This window comes from Zosterops lateralis (genome assembly GCF_965231275.1).
Source record: "Zosterops lateralis genome assembly, chromosome: 1".
NCBI lineage: Eukaryota > Metazoa > Chordata > Aves > Passeriformes > Zosteropidae > Zosterops > Zosterops lateralis.
Genome location: NC_139762.1, coordinates 73620521 through 73636319, shown reverse-complemented (window position 1 = coordinate 73636319; position 15799 = coordinate 73620521). Strand labels below are relative to the sequence as shown.

General features: G+C 36.2%; 1 protein-coding gene across 1 annotated transcript in view; it reads right to left on the bottom strand.

The window, feature by feature from the left end:
- Positions 1-11135: 11135 nt before the first annotated feature.
- CDH9 (cadherin 9) overlaps positions 11136-15799 on the bottom strand; it is a gene marked incomplete at both ends in the record, with an annotated part of 67296 nt that continues 62632 nt past the window's right edge. The window contains 3 exons of the mRNA XM_083880036.1: positions 11136-11623; positions 14348-14599; positions 14685-14802. Of these exons, the coding sequence (XP_083736162.1) occupies positions 11136-11623; positions 14348-14599; positions 14685-14802 (858 nt within the window). The remainder of the gene's footprint in view (positions 11624-14347; positions 14600-14684; positions 14803-15799) is intronic.

Here is a 15799-nt window from a genome sequence, read left to right as displayed (position 1 = left end):
CTGGTGTACTGGGAGATGTCATCCTTCTAAGCGGAGAATTAAACTTATCTTTCTCTAATAGAAAAGTTTATCAAAGTCTATATTTCATAACGATTTGAAGGGAGTTGTCCACATAATGTATATGCAGGTGGACATAACTGTTTCTAAGAATTCAGATACATTTTACAGAAAAATCTAGCTGTAGCTTTGCTTAAAAAAAACAGATTTCATAATTTCTTTTGGTTTTGTTTTTTAAATTTTAGAAGAGTCAACAAGTTATGTAGCACAATTTAACAAAACCCCAACTAGGTTTTTATATGATATCTTATTATTTATATCATATTATGTAGTGGTGTGTTTTGGGGTTTTACCTGTTCTCTACATGCATCTGTTCGTTTTATACTGTTTCCCAGTGGTTTTTCCCATGCACTCCATGCTTTACCCTATTATGGTTTACCCCAGTTACTGTTATTAATCAATCATCATTTATATGACACCTGGGTCCTGTCTGTCACTTTGAGGCCTCATCCTGAAGTCTAGAAAATTCTGGTGAGGAATCCCAATGATTGGCAGGGTCCCAGTTCTCTTTCCCCCTTTGTTCCTTGATTTGTTCTATGAGTTGTCACTTCCCATTCTGGATTGGTTCCAGGCTGTATCCTCCCTACTCCCTCATCCCCTGATTTAAGTTTAAACCCCTCAAGTTCAGCGGGCTTCGGTGGGCTGACTCCTGGGTGACAAGAGATTCAATAAAACCCAGTTGAAGTTCCCCACCAGAGTTCCATCCCTTTATTTCTCAAATTGTTCACGCTTCTGCTGAGGCAAGGACCCACAGGATCAAGACTGTATTCCAGAATACAAGATTGTATCTTTATTGCAGCGTCGGTGCTCAGGCTAGCCAGGAGAGAAGCACCACACCCCCATAATATTATATTTATTTTATTCTGTTAATACATGTCTCTTCATATCAGTTTCTCTCTCTAATCATCAACTCCAGCTACAAGACTGAAGCTAACAAAATCTGTCATGGCCACCTGTAGAAAAGAGATGTGGCATATAAAACTTATATAGCAAATGCAACACCCCTTTTCTACAAAAAGACATGTATCTAGAGAAGTATAAAAACTGACTGTGGAGGAATTGTTTGAGATCTGAGAGTTCTGATTTCTGACTGTGATGTAACCACATTCTAAATCGATCACGTGTGTTCCTTTTGATTAAGTTGCATGGTGCTATGTAGCAGGCTCTTTGGCTAGTATCCTCATTTTCAGACAAGCTGTTACAGGTGGGCAGAACAGCCCTGCCAAGGGCAACTGCATCCTTTTCTATGGAGCTGGGGAACTGGCAGAGTGGAATGTTATATCCTGCCAAATGTCTCTGAGGAGCGCAGCAGGCTCAGTGGGTTCTGCAGTGTATTTCTGAAGTTGTCTGCCTATCTAAATATTCATTCAACTGGAAAGCTGTATTGGGATACAAAATCACAGATTTGGGTATGGATTCTGGTAAGGACTATGTGCCAAAAAAAAAAAAAACAAAAAACAAAAAACCAAAAAAAAAAAAAAAAAAAAAAAAAAAAAAAAAAAAAAAAAAAAACAAAAAAAAAAAGAAAAACAAACAAACAAAAAAAAAAAAAAAACCACCAAAAAAACACCCTAATGCAGAAGGGAGGGAGAAAGTACTAGTCTTGGCTAGAGCCTAGGTTAAAAGAGAGAAACATATGGAAATAGTCTAAATACATCCAATTTAGTCTAAATACATCTAATTTAGATTTTTCTGTGTTGTGGTTTAACCCCAGCTGTCAAGTGAGCCCCACACAAATCACTCACTCACTATGTCACCTCTCCCTCTGGATGAGGAGGAGAATAGGAATGGTAAAAGGCAGAAAACTCATGGGTTGAGAGGAAGACAACTTAATAGGGAAAGCAAACTGTACACACTAGCAAAGCAATAGAAGGAATTAATTCATTGCTTCCCATGGGCAGGCAGGTGTTCAGCTATTCCCAGGAGATCAGGATCCCATCATGTGTGACAGTTGCTTGGGAAAACAAACACCATTAATCCAAGTGTCTCCCTCTTACTTCTTCACCCAGCTTCATATGCTGAACATGATATCATATGGCAGTTTAATTGATGGATTTGACAATGGAAAGTTTCTGAGCACTTGCTTTTCTTTAAAAGCAAGTTTTTGTAGAAATCACATTCTTATTCAGTGATACGCTATGGCAGATAATTTCTCTAGGGTTTTTTTGCCTCCAAAGGATTAAGACTGCAACCAACACTTCAACCAACAGACATTGAAATTGCAATGATCCACTCCTCTTCTTGGATACATGGGTGGTCAGGCCTTTCTACTATTACAATTTGTCTCCTCCACATATATTTTCTAAAGTAGGATCTTTACTTATCTACTTAAATACCTATTATTTAGATAATAATAACAAAAATCACTGCATACCTCCTTTGCATTGCAAAAATATTCTTCTAAAATATGCATATATCTATCTATATCTATATCTATATCTATCTATATCTATATCCATCTATATCTATCTAAACACTGATCATTCAGTGTCATTTCATCCCAATCTGCCCCAAGGGAGTCTATTAACAAGAACCTGAGATGCCCTTGCCTTCTAGCGTGGGTTACAACACCCCCCATGAAACAGGCTTCAAATTAAGGATTTGGCCTCAAATATTTAGTTGTCAATATAAGCTCCCAGCAATAAAATTGTGAAAATTTTCCCCCAGCTTTCTGTGTGGGAAGCTCTATGAAGAACTAATCCATGTTCTTAAGTGTGTTTTTCAGGTTCTGCTTTATTTTCACCCTTCTAACCATCCTCCCCAGTGGCACAGACTGGGATTCAGGGCAGCAAGCCCTGTGTCTATTTCTCTGAATGTAGAAGCCCATCATTTCTTCTTGTTAGGGTTAGCAGGTTTGTCTGAGAGTGATATTTTTGGTAGCCTTCTGGGTGACAGAAGTGGCATAGAAACAGTAGAAACCTATGTATGCCTGCTAGATTTTTCCTACAGAAAACAACAAAATATTCTTCCTTTTTTATTTCATGCTTTTGTTCTCAATATATCTCAGTATGATAATGGCAGTATAGCAAATAATTTCAGTGCTATATAATACAAAAAATGGGAAAGAATAAAGAAAATGTCCACATGGGAACGGTAATATTTATATATGAATGTAGCTTACAAAATGTGTTTATGCTACTGAGATTTAAATTTCCATATCTGACATATTGGTGATTTGTTTTTCTTTGATTACATCCCAAGAAGCAGCACAAGAAATGTATGCTGTTAACAGCTGATACATTGAATGTCATGTTTAATGTTTTTCAAACATAATCAAAATATTTAATATTTTCTTGTGGTTTCTTCTGTTTAATGGTGAAATTAAGGCAAATGAAATATAATATTTTTTTAATATTCCTTAGGAGTGCAAGAGAACCTATAAATGACACACACTGGGCTGATTCAAGCATTTTGCTGTATTAGCATAGACATTTCTTTTTGAAAACATAGGCATAAAAATCGCAGCAGGGTTTTAGTTTGACATTCCCATGCCCCAGGGGCTTTATGCTTATGTTCCAGTGCTCAGAAATTAGACCCTTTTATTAAAAAAAAAAAAAAAAAAAAAAAAAAAGGATGTTGACCTGTAAAGACAATTTAATAGAGGTACTTTGGTTGTATAGAAAAGTATGTCAGTGGAGAAACTCTGCAGGACTAAGTCTGTACCTCAATACTATGCAATAAAAGCAAAAAGGAATCTATGTACAAATATTTATTATTGCAGATGATACTCTGTAAAATGGTAATATTTCCTTACTCCTTCATTCTTGTTCCATTCCTTATGTCCTAGCACAATAGTTGTCTACTGAATTACTGTTTGCTCTTTTCATAGTAAATTTAAACTGTCAGAAGGAATTGAGTATCCACATTTTTATTGGGGAGATAATTCTATAGTGTAAAAAATATCAGTACTCTGATATTGAATTTTCTTATAGTCCATCTATATATCCTTATTCATAATTATATATTGAATATCCTGTGTTACTGAAGCAAAGTACCTTGTAGACCACGTCTAGAATTTAGACTTTTTTTCCTCTGCGCTTCCTAAATTTGAATGATGCAACTCTACTGTGGAAAATTGCTTGGACTTAAGAACACTTCTTGTTTCATTTGTTAAAATTATTTTAAGCATTCTACTGTTCACAAACAGGCCAAGTTATTCCTTAACCTATGTCATATCAGAAGAAACTTTACCTTTGGCAATTTTTTTTATACAAGAGCTTCTCCTTCCTTGTGTTTCACTTTTCACTCCAGAAGTTTTAATTGCAGATCTATGGGCAATGCACAAGCAGAAAGGAGCACAGCCTGATTTTCTGCTTCTGTGCTGCATTTGAGGCACAGCTAAGAATGAAAACAATATTTCTACTGGGATACTAAGCAAATATGATCTTGAATACACTGCCAGTTAATAAATTTGGAATCCTCGTTTTTGTGGAACTATTTGCTAGACTAGAACTATATTGCCTGCTAGCAATCTCAAAATATAAGAGCCTCTCTTAGAAGGAGAAATTGTATTTCAAATTATTTCAAAGTTACTGCACAAAATCCTTAAGAATACCTCAAGCAAGTTTAAGAAATTAAATCTATTTTTTTGGAGTTATTCGTCTTTTGAATACGAATTTTATATATATATATAGGATTGATGGCTGAAAGATTTGAAAACAACCACTGTTGTTGATTTAATGATAAAAGATACTAATTCACAAATTTAGCCTTTTCTAGTTTTGTGTTTCTTCCTATTAGTAAAACCAAGAGCCTAATGCAGACACATAAACAGATTTCTGGTCAGCCAATTTCCATTCTTTGACATGGACCATATTTCTGACAGTCCACTCTCGATCCCTTGATCAGTCTGTTTGCATTCTGTGACTCTTTTTTGTAAAATATGCTCAAAATGTTTGATTTTTGTCCGCAAATTTTCATTATCTTTCCTATTCCCACACATCTATCCTTTTTCATTCTATCATTCTGATATATATGTCTTTCTTTTATGAGATATTCTGATGCTTCCCAAATTGTAACTTGAAATCTGTGATCCACAGCAATTAGTAAAAAATCTGTATATAAATAGTTGTTCTTTGTCCTGCTGCTTCTCCAAGTATGATTATTGTATGAAAGAAAAAAAAAAAAAAAATATATATATATATATAAAATATGTAGTAATCCTAGAAATATGCTCCTATGAGAAGGGATTCATAAGTCTAAAAGCATGCCTGGCTTTATTAGAGCAGCTAATATAGTTGGATAAAAATTACTACCTCTTTCCTCAGATTTTCACTCTATTGCAAATGCATAAATGTATGAATTAAATCAGATTACACCACTAGTAGAAATGTATTCGTATCAATGATGCAATGCAAATCTCATTTTTGTTTTATTTTAAGAGCTTTTCAAAAAATCAAGAGAAAGACCTTTAAAAAGTGAGGATTTTTACCTCTAAAAATTACTGTGTTCATAATACTTTGCAATGACTTCAGTGTTGGTAAGTATAGCATCACATCACTGACTTGGGAAGAAAAATGCAGCGGGTGAAATGTGGCCCTTACTGCTATTGCTGTGCAAAAGCTGGCTGCAAAACAGTGCAGGGTTGGCTGAACATCAGTGACAACAAATATTCTGGCACTATTGTGCAGGATGGCTGAAGGCACTCATCCGTGGCACAGAAGAAAACACACTGGCATTGCTTTGGAAGAGATCAAACTTCCCCTTTGGTCAGTGAGTTGCAGATGGCAGCATATGTGTAAGCAGGTGGGGAAGCTGTTTACTCTCTTTGGCTCTCACTCTGGTTCCCGTTGGGTGTTGCTGTGTTGCCTGGTGCCCATTCTGTATCCTAATTTGAGCATTAGTTGAAACAAAGCCCTTCATTTACACAGTGGATGGGGTTAAAAAGCCTCTTCATTTCTTGCTTTCTCTCTGCATCCTTGCCGAGTGCTCTTCAGGCTTGTTCCTAAAGATTTGTCATTAAATTACAAATCTGGAATTACTGGAGAATTTTTTTTTGGCAATCAAAAATAATGTCTCATCAAGAAATCAAATGAAAAGGCATAGAAAGAGTCCTTAGGAATAAAACCCAATCAGGTCTGAAGGAGTGGAGACCAGCTGGTGTTGGGTACTACAATCTGATATTCTTCTACTGTCCACGCCTCTGCACCACTGTAATCTGCTCTAAGTGAGAGATTAAGGATAGAGCTACTTCTTTTTCAAATCTGAGCATATTCCTGCAGTCTTTAGGGTTTACTGCACATTTCTTTATCTACCCTTTTTCTTTTTTACCTGGAAGTAAAACCCTCTTTCATTCCCTTTCCTGCACAAGGTAGGCCCAGGAAAGCAACTGAACTTGTCCTCTTGAAACAGTCTTGGATTTGTCCCCAAAACACACACTTGTCCAAAGAATAACTTAGTTTGGAAATAATCTCTGATTCAGTCACATGAAAGATTTTCTTCTTTTAAGATGTCTGAAATTTATGGGGCAGTGAAATACAATTCAAAGAAAAAAATGTGCTTATTTTTATGAGGGAAAGTACACAAATTAATGTGAATCATTAGCTCTCCTCAAGGCGGTATGGCCTGTGGAGAGAAAAACAGGTATTTGCTTCTGTCTTCAGTATTGTCCTGCTGGGTGCTTTTGGGGGAACTGACACACAAATAAGAGCTTTTCCTACCTGTGAAACAGTGATAATGACACTGACCTTCTTTGTAAGAAAGCTTTAAAAACTAGGGATAAAAGCATTATATAAGAAGTAAGTATTATTATTGTTGCCCCTAGCAACTAGCAGCCTGCTTCTTGACAGCTGAAAGAGCAAGTCTCAAGTGACAAAAATCCCAGACCTAAATTTCTTCTTCTCACTGTTTTTACTCATGAAACTCTTTCACCTCTTCTTCCACTACTATGTGCCAAAAATCTACTTACGTGATGAAGTGGCTGAGGTGGTCATTATACCTCCAGCTGCTGGAGGGAAGGGAAGCCTGTAATGATCCTGGACAGGTTTTGGGGTCCTGTGTTCCTCCAAAGATGTCTGCACTAATCTAACAGATCATAAACTCTTTCTAGTCTGGGCTAAATATCTACCCATAACTCAAAAAGTAAAATCAAGGACATAACTATAAGCAGTGAACAATGTTATCATTTTACTCTCACCGAAATCAAGATCTGTGTTTGTGCAGGCATACTTTGTACAGCCTGTCATTTCCCTGTGAGAAGTGATGGGAGAAATGCTTGCCACGCTGACTCTAAAAGCAAATGCTTTTAAAATCACTGAGTTCATTCTAAGCTTGAAAAAGGTATATTAATATGTGTTATGACAGGAGCTGTGTCAAATTTCACGATAAAATGAAGAAATCAGGAATGCACTCATATTTTAAGTTACAGGACTGTTATGAAAATGTATTTCCTGCTAAAACAGTGTGCAAGAAAAAGACATTGGAGTTGTGACAAGACACTGTCACTTCTTCGGCTCTTACTGGTGATCTCAATTTTTTTAAAGAAAGTATTCTAATGTATTTTGCTGGAGTGGGAGAAAGGTGCTTTGCTTTGAATGGGGATGATGGCAGGTGGGAAGTAAAAAGAAATAAATACATGTTCCTGGATTTCCTGAGCTGCAGGGTGCCCTGTGACAGCCAGTGGGCTGATTCCAAGCAAAGACATTCACTTCCCCTGTAGAAATAACGTCAACATGATTTCTTTGGAACATAAGAACATTGATATTGACAACATTCTTTTCTGCATTTAGTTCCTGTGAGATTTTAATGAAGATGAAAAATCCCAAATTTGGAAGTGATTTTTAAATAGAGTTCAGGCTAGATCTCTCCTCATTTGAATTATGATTCATGAACTGAAACTGAACCAAAGAGTAAAATATACCTACTAACAAAAAGATGCTAGAACAGCATAAAACCATCTGTGAAATCATATTTTTTTTATATCATCCAGTTTGTGCATAGTTGAATGTGTCTTGTGTTCTGCCATGTTTTTTTTCCTTTTAGATGGGCATCTCTGTGTGATGAAGTGTGGTTCCTAAAGGTTGCTGCTGGTAAACCATCTAGATAATAAAATGGGGATTTTTTTTTTTTTTTTTAATATGTATGCATACATATACATATAAGAACAAAAAAACAGGTGCCTATAAAACATGCCTGTTCCCGAAAAATTCTTCTAGAATTCTTCTCTTTCCCATTCATCTTCCCAAGGCAGAAGTAAAAAATGTGATGTCCTCATTTTTTTTTATTATTTTTGTTTCTGAAACTTCTCATTTGTCTATAAAATCAATTGTAAAACATAAAATGCAGATATATTCCAATATGCAATGACCCAGACACTTATGTGTACTGTCTGTCTGCTTAGCACAAGCTAGAAATGAAGTGTAAATGTAACTTTAAAATATTACTTTCCCTGCAAATTAGACCACTAGCAGTTGAACTGCCTTTGGTAGAACGAAAGGTGTTAATGTCTGTTGTCATCAATGCATTAGAAATATGCTGACAAAAGTTTCATATATTTTCTTTTTTGTTGTGTGTGTGACTATCCTGTTCTAAAAACAGTCATTTAATGAAAGGACTAAAAATTTTAGGCATTTTTATGTATGATGATGGTTGCATTTAGGCTGCTTAACCTGGTATAATGAGGAGCCTGTTTTGGCATTTCACTAGAAAATGTAACCTTCTGTGGGAGATTGTCTCCAGCATTATTTTTTTACTAAGACTATTTATCAGAGTAAGGTTGTTAAGTCTATGAGAACAGCACAGAAGTCAGTTTAAGGGAAAAGAAATAGCAAATACATAGATACTACAAAACAAGACCTCCATCAGGCTGGAATGGCTTTATGTTTGTCTTTTTTTTTTCCTTAGAACATTCACTTGACATTTTTCTGTGTTCATTTTTACTCCTTTTTTCTCAGCTTATTTGTTCTTAACCCTGGAGAGAGCCCATTCAAAATTGATTTAAGTCTGTTCAGAATGATCACTAAATCTAACACTATTTCCTTGGGAGTTACTAAATTTATCTTGGTCCTTAGCAATCACAAGTTGGTTTTCTGCTAGAGATTGATTTAGTCTCGTAAATTCTAAGTTTTCCCAACTGCTTCTTCTCCTTTGCAGTGAACCTCAACAGAGTGATTCTGAGTGGCAGAAAAGAGATCCTTGGTGAGATTAGCACCATAAAAATTACTTTTCTCCTTTCTCTTGACCCTCTTCTAAGGTCCCAAGGACTTGAACTCCCCAGTAAGAGATGTCTTACATATTAGTAAGTCCCATGGACCTGGAACGTTGGTCAACAAGCCCAGTTGACTTCACAGAGAATGAAGATGTGCATAAATATTAATGCCCAGCACTTCAGTGTGTCAGTTCTCTCACAGAGGGAGGAAAATCTTCAGAGGCATCACTGGAAGGAATTCTGACCTCTCATCTCTCTGCTGAAAAATAAAGAAATACTTTTGATAAATAATCTGAAAGTCAACAAGGTAGAAAGATAATTAATAGGCAAGAGCGTGTTCTTATGTCTGGCTGAAGGGTCCCTGAGGCTGCGGCCTCTTTGTTATTTTTATGGTAAGAGATGAATGTCTCAGTATTCCACATAACATTGTCAATGTGTATCTTAGGTTTCTTTATGAAAAAACCTGAAAATGGCTAATAAATACAACAAAAAACTTGAAGCGTTATTATTTTGGATATCTGTAGATATTGGTTTTCCTTAAAGTCAATATAAAAAATGGAAATGCTATAGAAAATGCATTTCCTATATTGTCAAAACTGTTTCTTCTTTCCCATATGTTTGAGGTTTTATATTTTTCTTTTTTAAAGAAATATGGATAGAACTTTCAACTCTGCTAGATTATGTCATTCACATGTATTCCTTTTATTCTGTGATGTGAAAAAAAGTATATTGCATAAAATCATATCCAGCAAATATATATTAAACAAAAATATATACTTGATGACTGTCATTAAGGCTTTAGGAAATATGCAAATGTACACACTTCTTTGAAGGACTAGAACATTAACATCTTTAATAAAAAAATTATTTAGACTTTATTTTTATTTCTTGTCTGCCTTTTATTTTAAAAAAAATAATAATATGTCTGATTTTTCTAATTGTCTCAAAGCTCCAAAATAAGATTAGTATATAATAACCTTCCTTTCATTATTGATGTTAGCTTAATTATTAAATTTCTTGGAAGGTATATTAAAAATTGTTCTCACATCTACCAGAATAAGCTTTAATGGTTTGTTAGATCCACAGGCATTTATCTGTTAAGTCCTCTCAGAGGTCATCTGCTCACATAAAAAAGTATGTGTGAGTGAGCTTCACCATGAAACCACATTATTATGCCATATAGTAATACGCATTTCAAGTCAGAGTGGTTTATTTATAATCACATTTTCAAAATTGTTTTGTCTGTTTTCTACACTGCATTCCCATTACAGAGCACTCTCTCTGTATCGCTCTTGCACAGTACATTGCAAACACTAATTTGCTATAAGAAGACCTATTCGAAAATGATATATTGCACAATACAAAGTTTCCTTTCTTCAGAAAGATTGGGCAGTACTTTATGATTAACAAAGTACTTGAGTAAGTTGTGTTTTTATAAATTCTAATTTATTTAATAAAAATACAAAAATATAAATATACATATATAAAAATATCAGGATGAATCAACACACGACATTCTTTAACTCAATAAATATGGCAATAATATTAATCTTTTTAAAGTATATTTTTGAGATTAAGTTACAATGCAGATGCACACTGTCCAACACAGTAGGAAAGGTAAAGCAGAGCAATTTAAAAATATGGAGTTTCCATGTCATTATTAAAGGCGCAAAAAGCCTTTTATTTTATTTTCATTCCCTATAAAACCCTTTTATCTGAGGTTTCTAGGCAGAGAGGGTGGGTTATAGATTTTTTTTTTTAAATCTCAGTCGTTCATATTCATTCACGTTGACTTACTGATTAAGCAAACCCTTACTAGACAACACCTATTATTTGTAAATTTTTTATTCCAAAGTAAGAGTGTAGGCCACTTTATTTATCTAGGAACATAAACATGAATTCCACTAACACTGATCAGTCACAGGTTACTTTCTCAGTCTCTATCACTGTCCTCTCCACCGTACATATCTGCTAGTTTTTTAAACCGAGGTCCCCAGTCACTGAGGTAATCATAGTCTTGATTGCCTTCTGTGGTAAGTGATTCCAGGGAGCTGAGTGAATTTGCTATGGAATCATTTCCTTCATAGGCATATGTTGCTAATGAATCATAAGGAGGGGCAGCTGGGTCTGAATCATTTTCCTTTAACCTTCTGTGAATAAAATCTTGGACATCGATGTTTTCCCAAAGAGGTGCAGTCCGCCTTATCTGAAATATTGTTTCTGGGATAACATCTCTTCTCATCTTACTTTCCTCCCTTGCTTCTGGATTTCTCAGTGTGCCAATGTCAAAAGCCTGGGTGTCTTCTTCCCCACCTCCTTCGTCATTGTAGGTCACAATATTGTCCCGAACATCATCCTTTGAGATGATCAAGGGTTCTTTCTTTCTCTGTCTCTTGAGAGCCGTAAACAAGACAATTAACACTAAAAGGAAACAAAAAATTAATAAAGAAATGGATAATTAGAAAGTAAATAAATGAGCCAAAATTTTATCTCATCTTGTGACCTGGAAAGTTTTTAAGGCTGGAATGGGATTTTTAGTAGGAATATATTGATAAAATCTATCCCCAAGTTGAAGTTAATAAGGGAAAGTATTTATGATTTGATAGCAGTCAAAAACCTATTATTTTTTTAAACCTATGGGGGAAATGATCAAAATATTTTATATTTTGAATACACTTACAACTAAGCTGAAGTTGAAAAGTAGAAAATACCATACAATATAATCCTACTAAGGCTTGATTTTAATTTTGTAAGTATCATGTTTCTGGCAGTCGCTAAGGATCCTTTCATCAAATGTAGTTGAATCTCCTTGGCAAAAACTCTTGAATGCTAGTGATTTAGGTATTCAGAAGTGCCTAATTCGCTTCTGAATATGGGACCTACAGATCCCTCTGAAAATAAGAACCTGAAGACCTTAAGCTATATTATTGACAAAACTACTTTTGATTCAATGGCAGTGAGAATTGAAATCCAGTCTTTATTACTAAATGTTTATTTTGAAAAAACATGATCCCCTTAATTTATGAAGTGCTAGTTGAATGACTCTTTCTTCTGAAGAGATAAGGATTGATACAAAAATGAAGCTCTATAAGGGGAGATAAAAAAATGAAGTTAGGATTTGTAAATACATTCTGGCGTCTAAACGCTATTGATTTCAGTAGCAATTCAATGCTTAAGTGCATTTAAAAATCTGACTCCCTCTCCAGTAACTGCAGTAAATAAGAGAGGCCAGAAAGACCATTTGTCAATGAGACGTAACAGTGGTTCCTGAACCATAAATTACAACAGTGCTGAATGGTTTTGTTCAGTCCTAGGAAAGAAGTTTTTACCCTGAATCAGCTGAGTACAAGTAAATAAAAAATAAGATTGGACATGCTGCAGGAAGGGATAGGGGAACAGAGATCTTCCACATGCCATGACATTATGTTCTGAATATAAAGGGTATTCCATTCTGTTTTATTTGGGTTTTCTTCCTTGTACCTGTACAAAGATCTCTTTTTTCATAATGCTATATGAGAAACTACACACTTTAATAAGTTTAAGATCTCCATGTAGGAGAAAAGGGCAGATCACTGAAAGGTTATTATGAAGTGTCCTTCACAGCCTGGTACTTGCAATGTCTCAGCTATGTTGGGCATGTGTACATCAGTCTTTTATTGCAACACATCACACCTTGTTGAAAAATTAAAGAAGATGTTGAGTATCACACTAGCTGTAAAAATTCTAAAATTCTGATTTTAAAAAAATCTAAAAATTCTGATTAGATGCTCCACAGCCATGTTTCTTTGACTTCATATATGTCAGTAGCACGAAGTAGAGCAGGGCTTCTTAACCCTGGGGATGAGAGACATGAAGTGGTCAAACTTGTTCTGCATAGCAATGGTACCTGATCCTATTCTGAGTCTCATGTGCTTTTGCTGTGTCCCTAAGGCACATTTTGTTTTGATAAGTTCAAAGTTTAGTACAGATTTTTTCAATTTGTACTATAGCATTGCACCTATTCAGAGCAATTTTTATTGTGAATGAGTAAGGGAAAATCCTTCATACTTCATTTTTTCATGCTCTGTGTTGGTATGTGCAGGCCAGCAGAGCTTGTTGACATGGTGTTAAGAACTATGCAAAGTGAAGAGCCAGGTCTGGCAGAGCTCGAACCATAATTTTCTCCTGAAAGTGGTGTCCTTCAAGTTCTACCTCTCACTCTATGCTTGGGTGACATCCTGGGGATTCCAAGGGGGCTGATGCTGAAACCAGGCCAGCAGCAATTCCTGAACTTAAGCAGTTTATCTATCAGTTTGTCAGAGCTCAAGCATTCTCCTTCCCTTAAGCCTAGTACAGATATAGTTTATAGATATTGCCCTTCTTCTAATACCTATATAAAATATTAGGAGGATCACAGAGTTATCCTTAATCCAGGATAAAAGTTGAAAAAAAAAATCCCCATATAATTATATAAACTGACACCTGTACCTTCTCACTGACCCCTTGGCAAGATATGTTTGCTAGGACAGGTGAAAAAGAAAGAAAGTTTTCTGCAGAGTTGTACTGGAAGGTAGCCATGATGGCACTTTTCTTGCAAAACATGCAAGTTGAAATTTTTATGTTCTTAACACCAGATAATGAGCTAGATTTATTCTATTTCCTTTATATGTCACCACATCTTTCTAATGCTTCTACCTTCCAAACGCTCATTTGACTTCTGTGCTCACACTTATTTAATCAACTGTTCTCACCATCACTTTCAAGGAATTGAATATTTCTATGCTGTGCTTTTGAGCTGAGTATTTTCTGAACAGAAAAAAATCCCATATCTTTCATCATTAAATAGCTAATATAATTCACAACATTTAATTGTTGCAAAACTTAGCACTCAGCTTCAGAAACATGATTTTGAAATTCTTGATCTAAATGAAGATCTGCTTATGGTATGGACATTACTCAAATGAGCATGGTAACTAAAACTGACCCTATATTTTGAATTATATTTAATCTAAATAACACGGTCTCACTCTTCTCACACAATCTTCTTAAGAGTGAAGATGATATTTTCCTGCAGGGTCATGTGAACAAGGGTTTTAGGAATGCCAGGACTCTCAAAATGACTAGATCTTTGCCTGGTGGAGTAAACATCTCATCCCAGGTGCCTACCTAGCAGGATGATGATGCAGAGGAGGATGGCCACCAGTGCCCCGGTGCTGAGGCCGGCGGGCAGCAGCAGGGCCTCGGCGCTGCAGGACTGCATGTTCCCGCGGCTGTCGCAGGCGCACACGCGGATGGTCAGCGTGCCCGTGCTGCTCTGGATCGGGTAGTCATTGTCAAATATTATGATGGGCAGAAGATAGGTACTCGTCTTACTGCGGCTGTATCCGTTTCTTCTAGTCATAATTCCTGCTGTGTTGTCTAGAATGGAAATGCATAATCAATAAATGTTTGTGAATTAAGTTTTATGTGATATTGGGGGGGGCGTGTTAGGGTCGGCAGTTACCTTTGTTGTCTACAACAGAGAAGTTTGGATGAACAGCAAATTCTGGCACCAACTCAAAGAAAAATCTGTGTCCTCGAGGAGGTTGATCTTTGTCAATTGCACTCACTGTCTGTATGAGCTATAAAGAAAAGAGTATTTCATGCTATTTTAGAAATCTTGTGTCTCAATTCTCTGCTTTTCATGTCCAGTAAAAACCAAATGAATCTCTATCTGATGACAAAAACTTATGTCCTAAGCCAAATGTTTCCCACACAAACACAGTAGAGGTTACAGTAAACAAATTGGTTTATGGTTTAAACACATAACAAAGGATGAAAAAGGGTCCAGTCCTCACTGTAGAACAGCCATGTGCTTTGATTTGTGCTCAGTATCTTGCAGTGATACAGAAACATTTGCCCTTCTGAATAAGCCATAAACCTCCTGTGGCTTCATGCAGCAATGACTGAGAGTACCGTGTAAACCAGTTGTTAAGTGGGTCTAATTCTCCATCCACCTCATCTGCTCCTGGCGATAAATTGGAGTACTGCACTGGCAGGATTCTCGATTCTCCTGGGGTAATAAAAAGAGAAGCTTTGCTCCCTACTAAATTGAAACCTCTGGCTGTGGATCTTAATGGCTGCCCTAACAAGGCCACTCAAGCCCAGCTGGGAAGGAATGATAATAGTGCCAGAATAAGGTCAGAGCAGAGTGGACTGAAAAAAGAGAGGCTTCAGCAGTATCTCTGGATTGCACAAGCTTTCCCATTGCATCAAAACGTGCAAATATGTGTACTCATGTTTATGTAGACACATACAAATGCTAACAATGGGACTTTTTTTTTAATCTGTCTGCTGCTAGACTGACAGAGAGAGGCTAAAGGAAACAGCTGCAGAACTGAGGAAGGAAAAGTTACCTGGGAACAGCTGTGGTTTATTAATTGGCTTGCAATATTTAACACCATGCCACACTGCATGAGTCACAGTAACTGTGAATGGCTATTCTGTCCTTTGGGTGGCACCACCTTTCCTGGTGGGTGTCACACTAGAGGGTAACCCATAGTCCACCTTGGCTTGCAAGGACAGGTTTGCACTCCATCACAAGATGACAAAACTGCTGGCATAAGGAGTAAGTCTCAA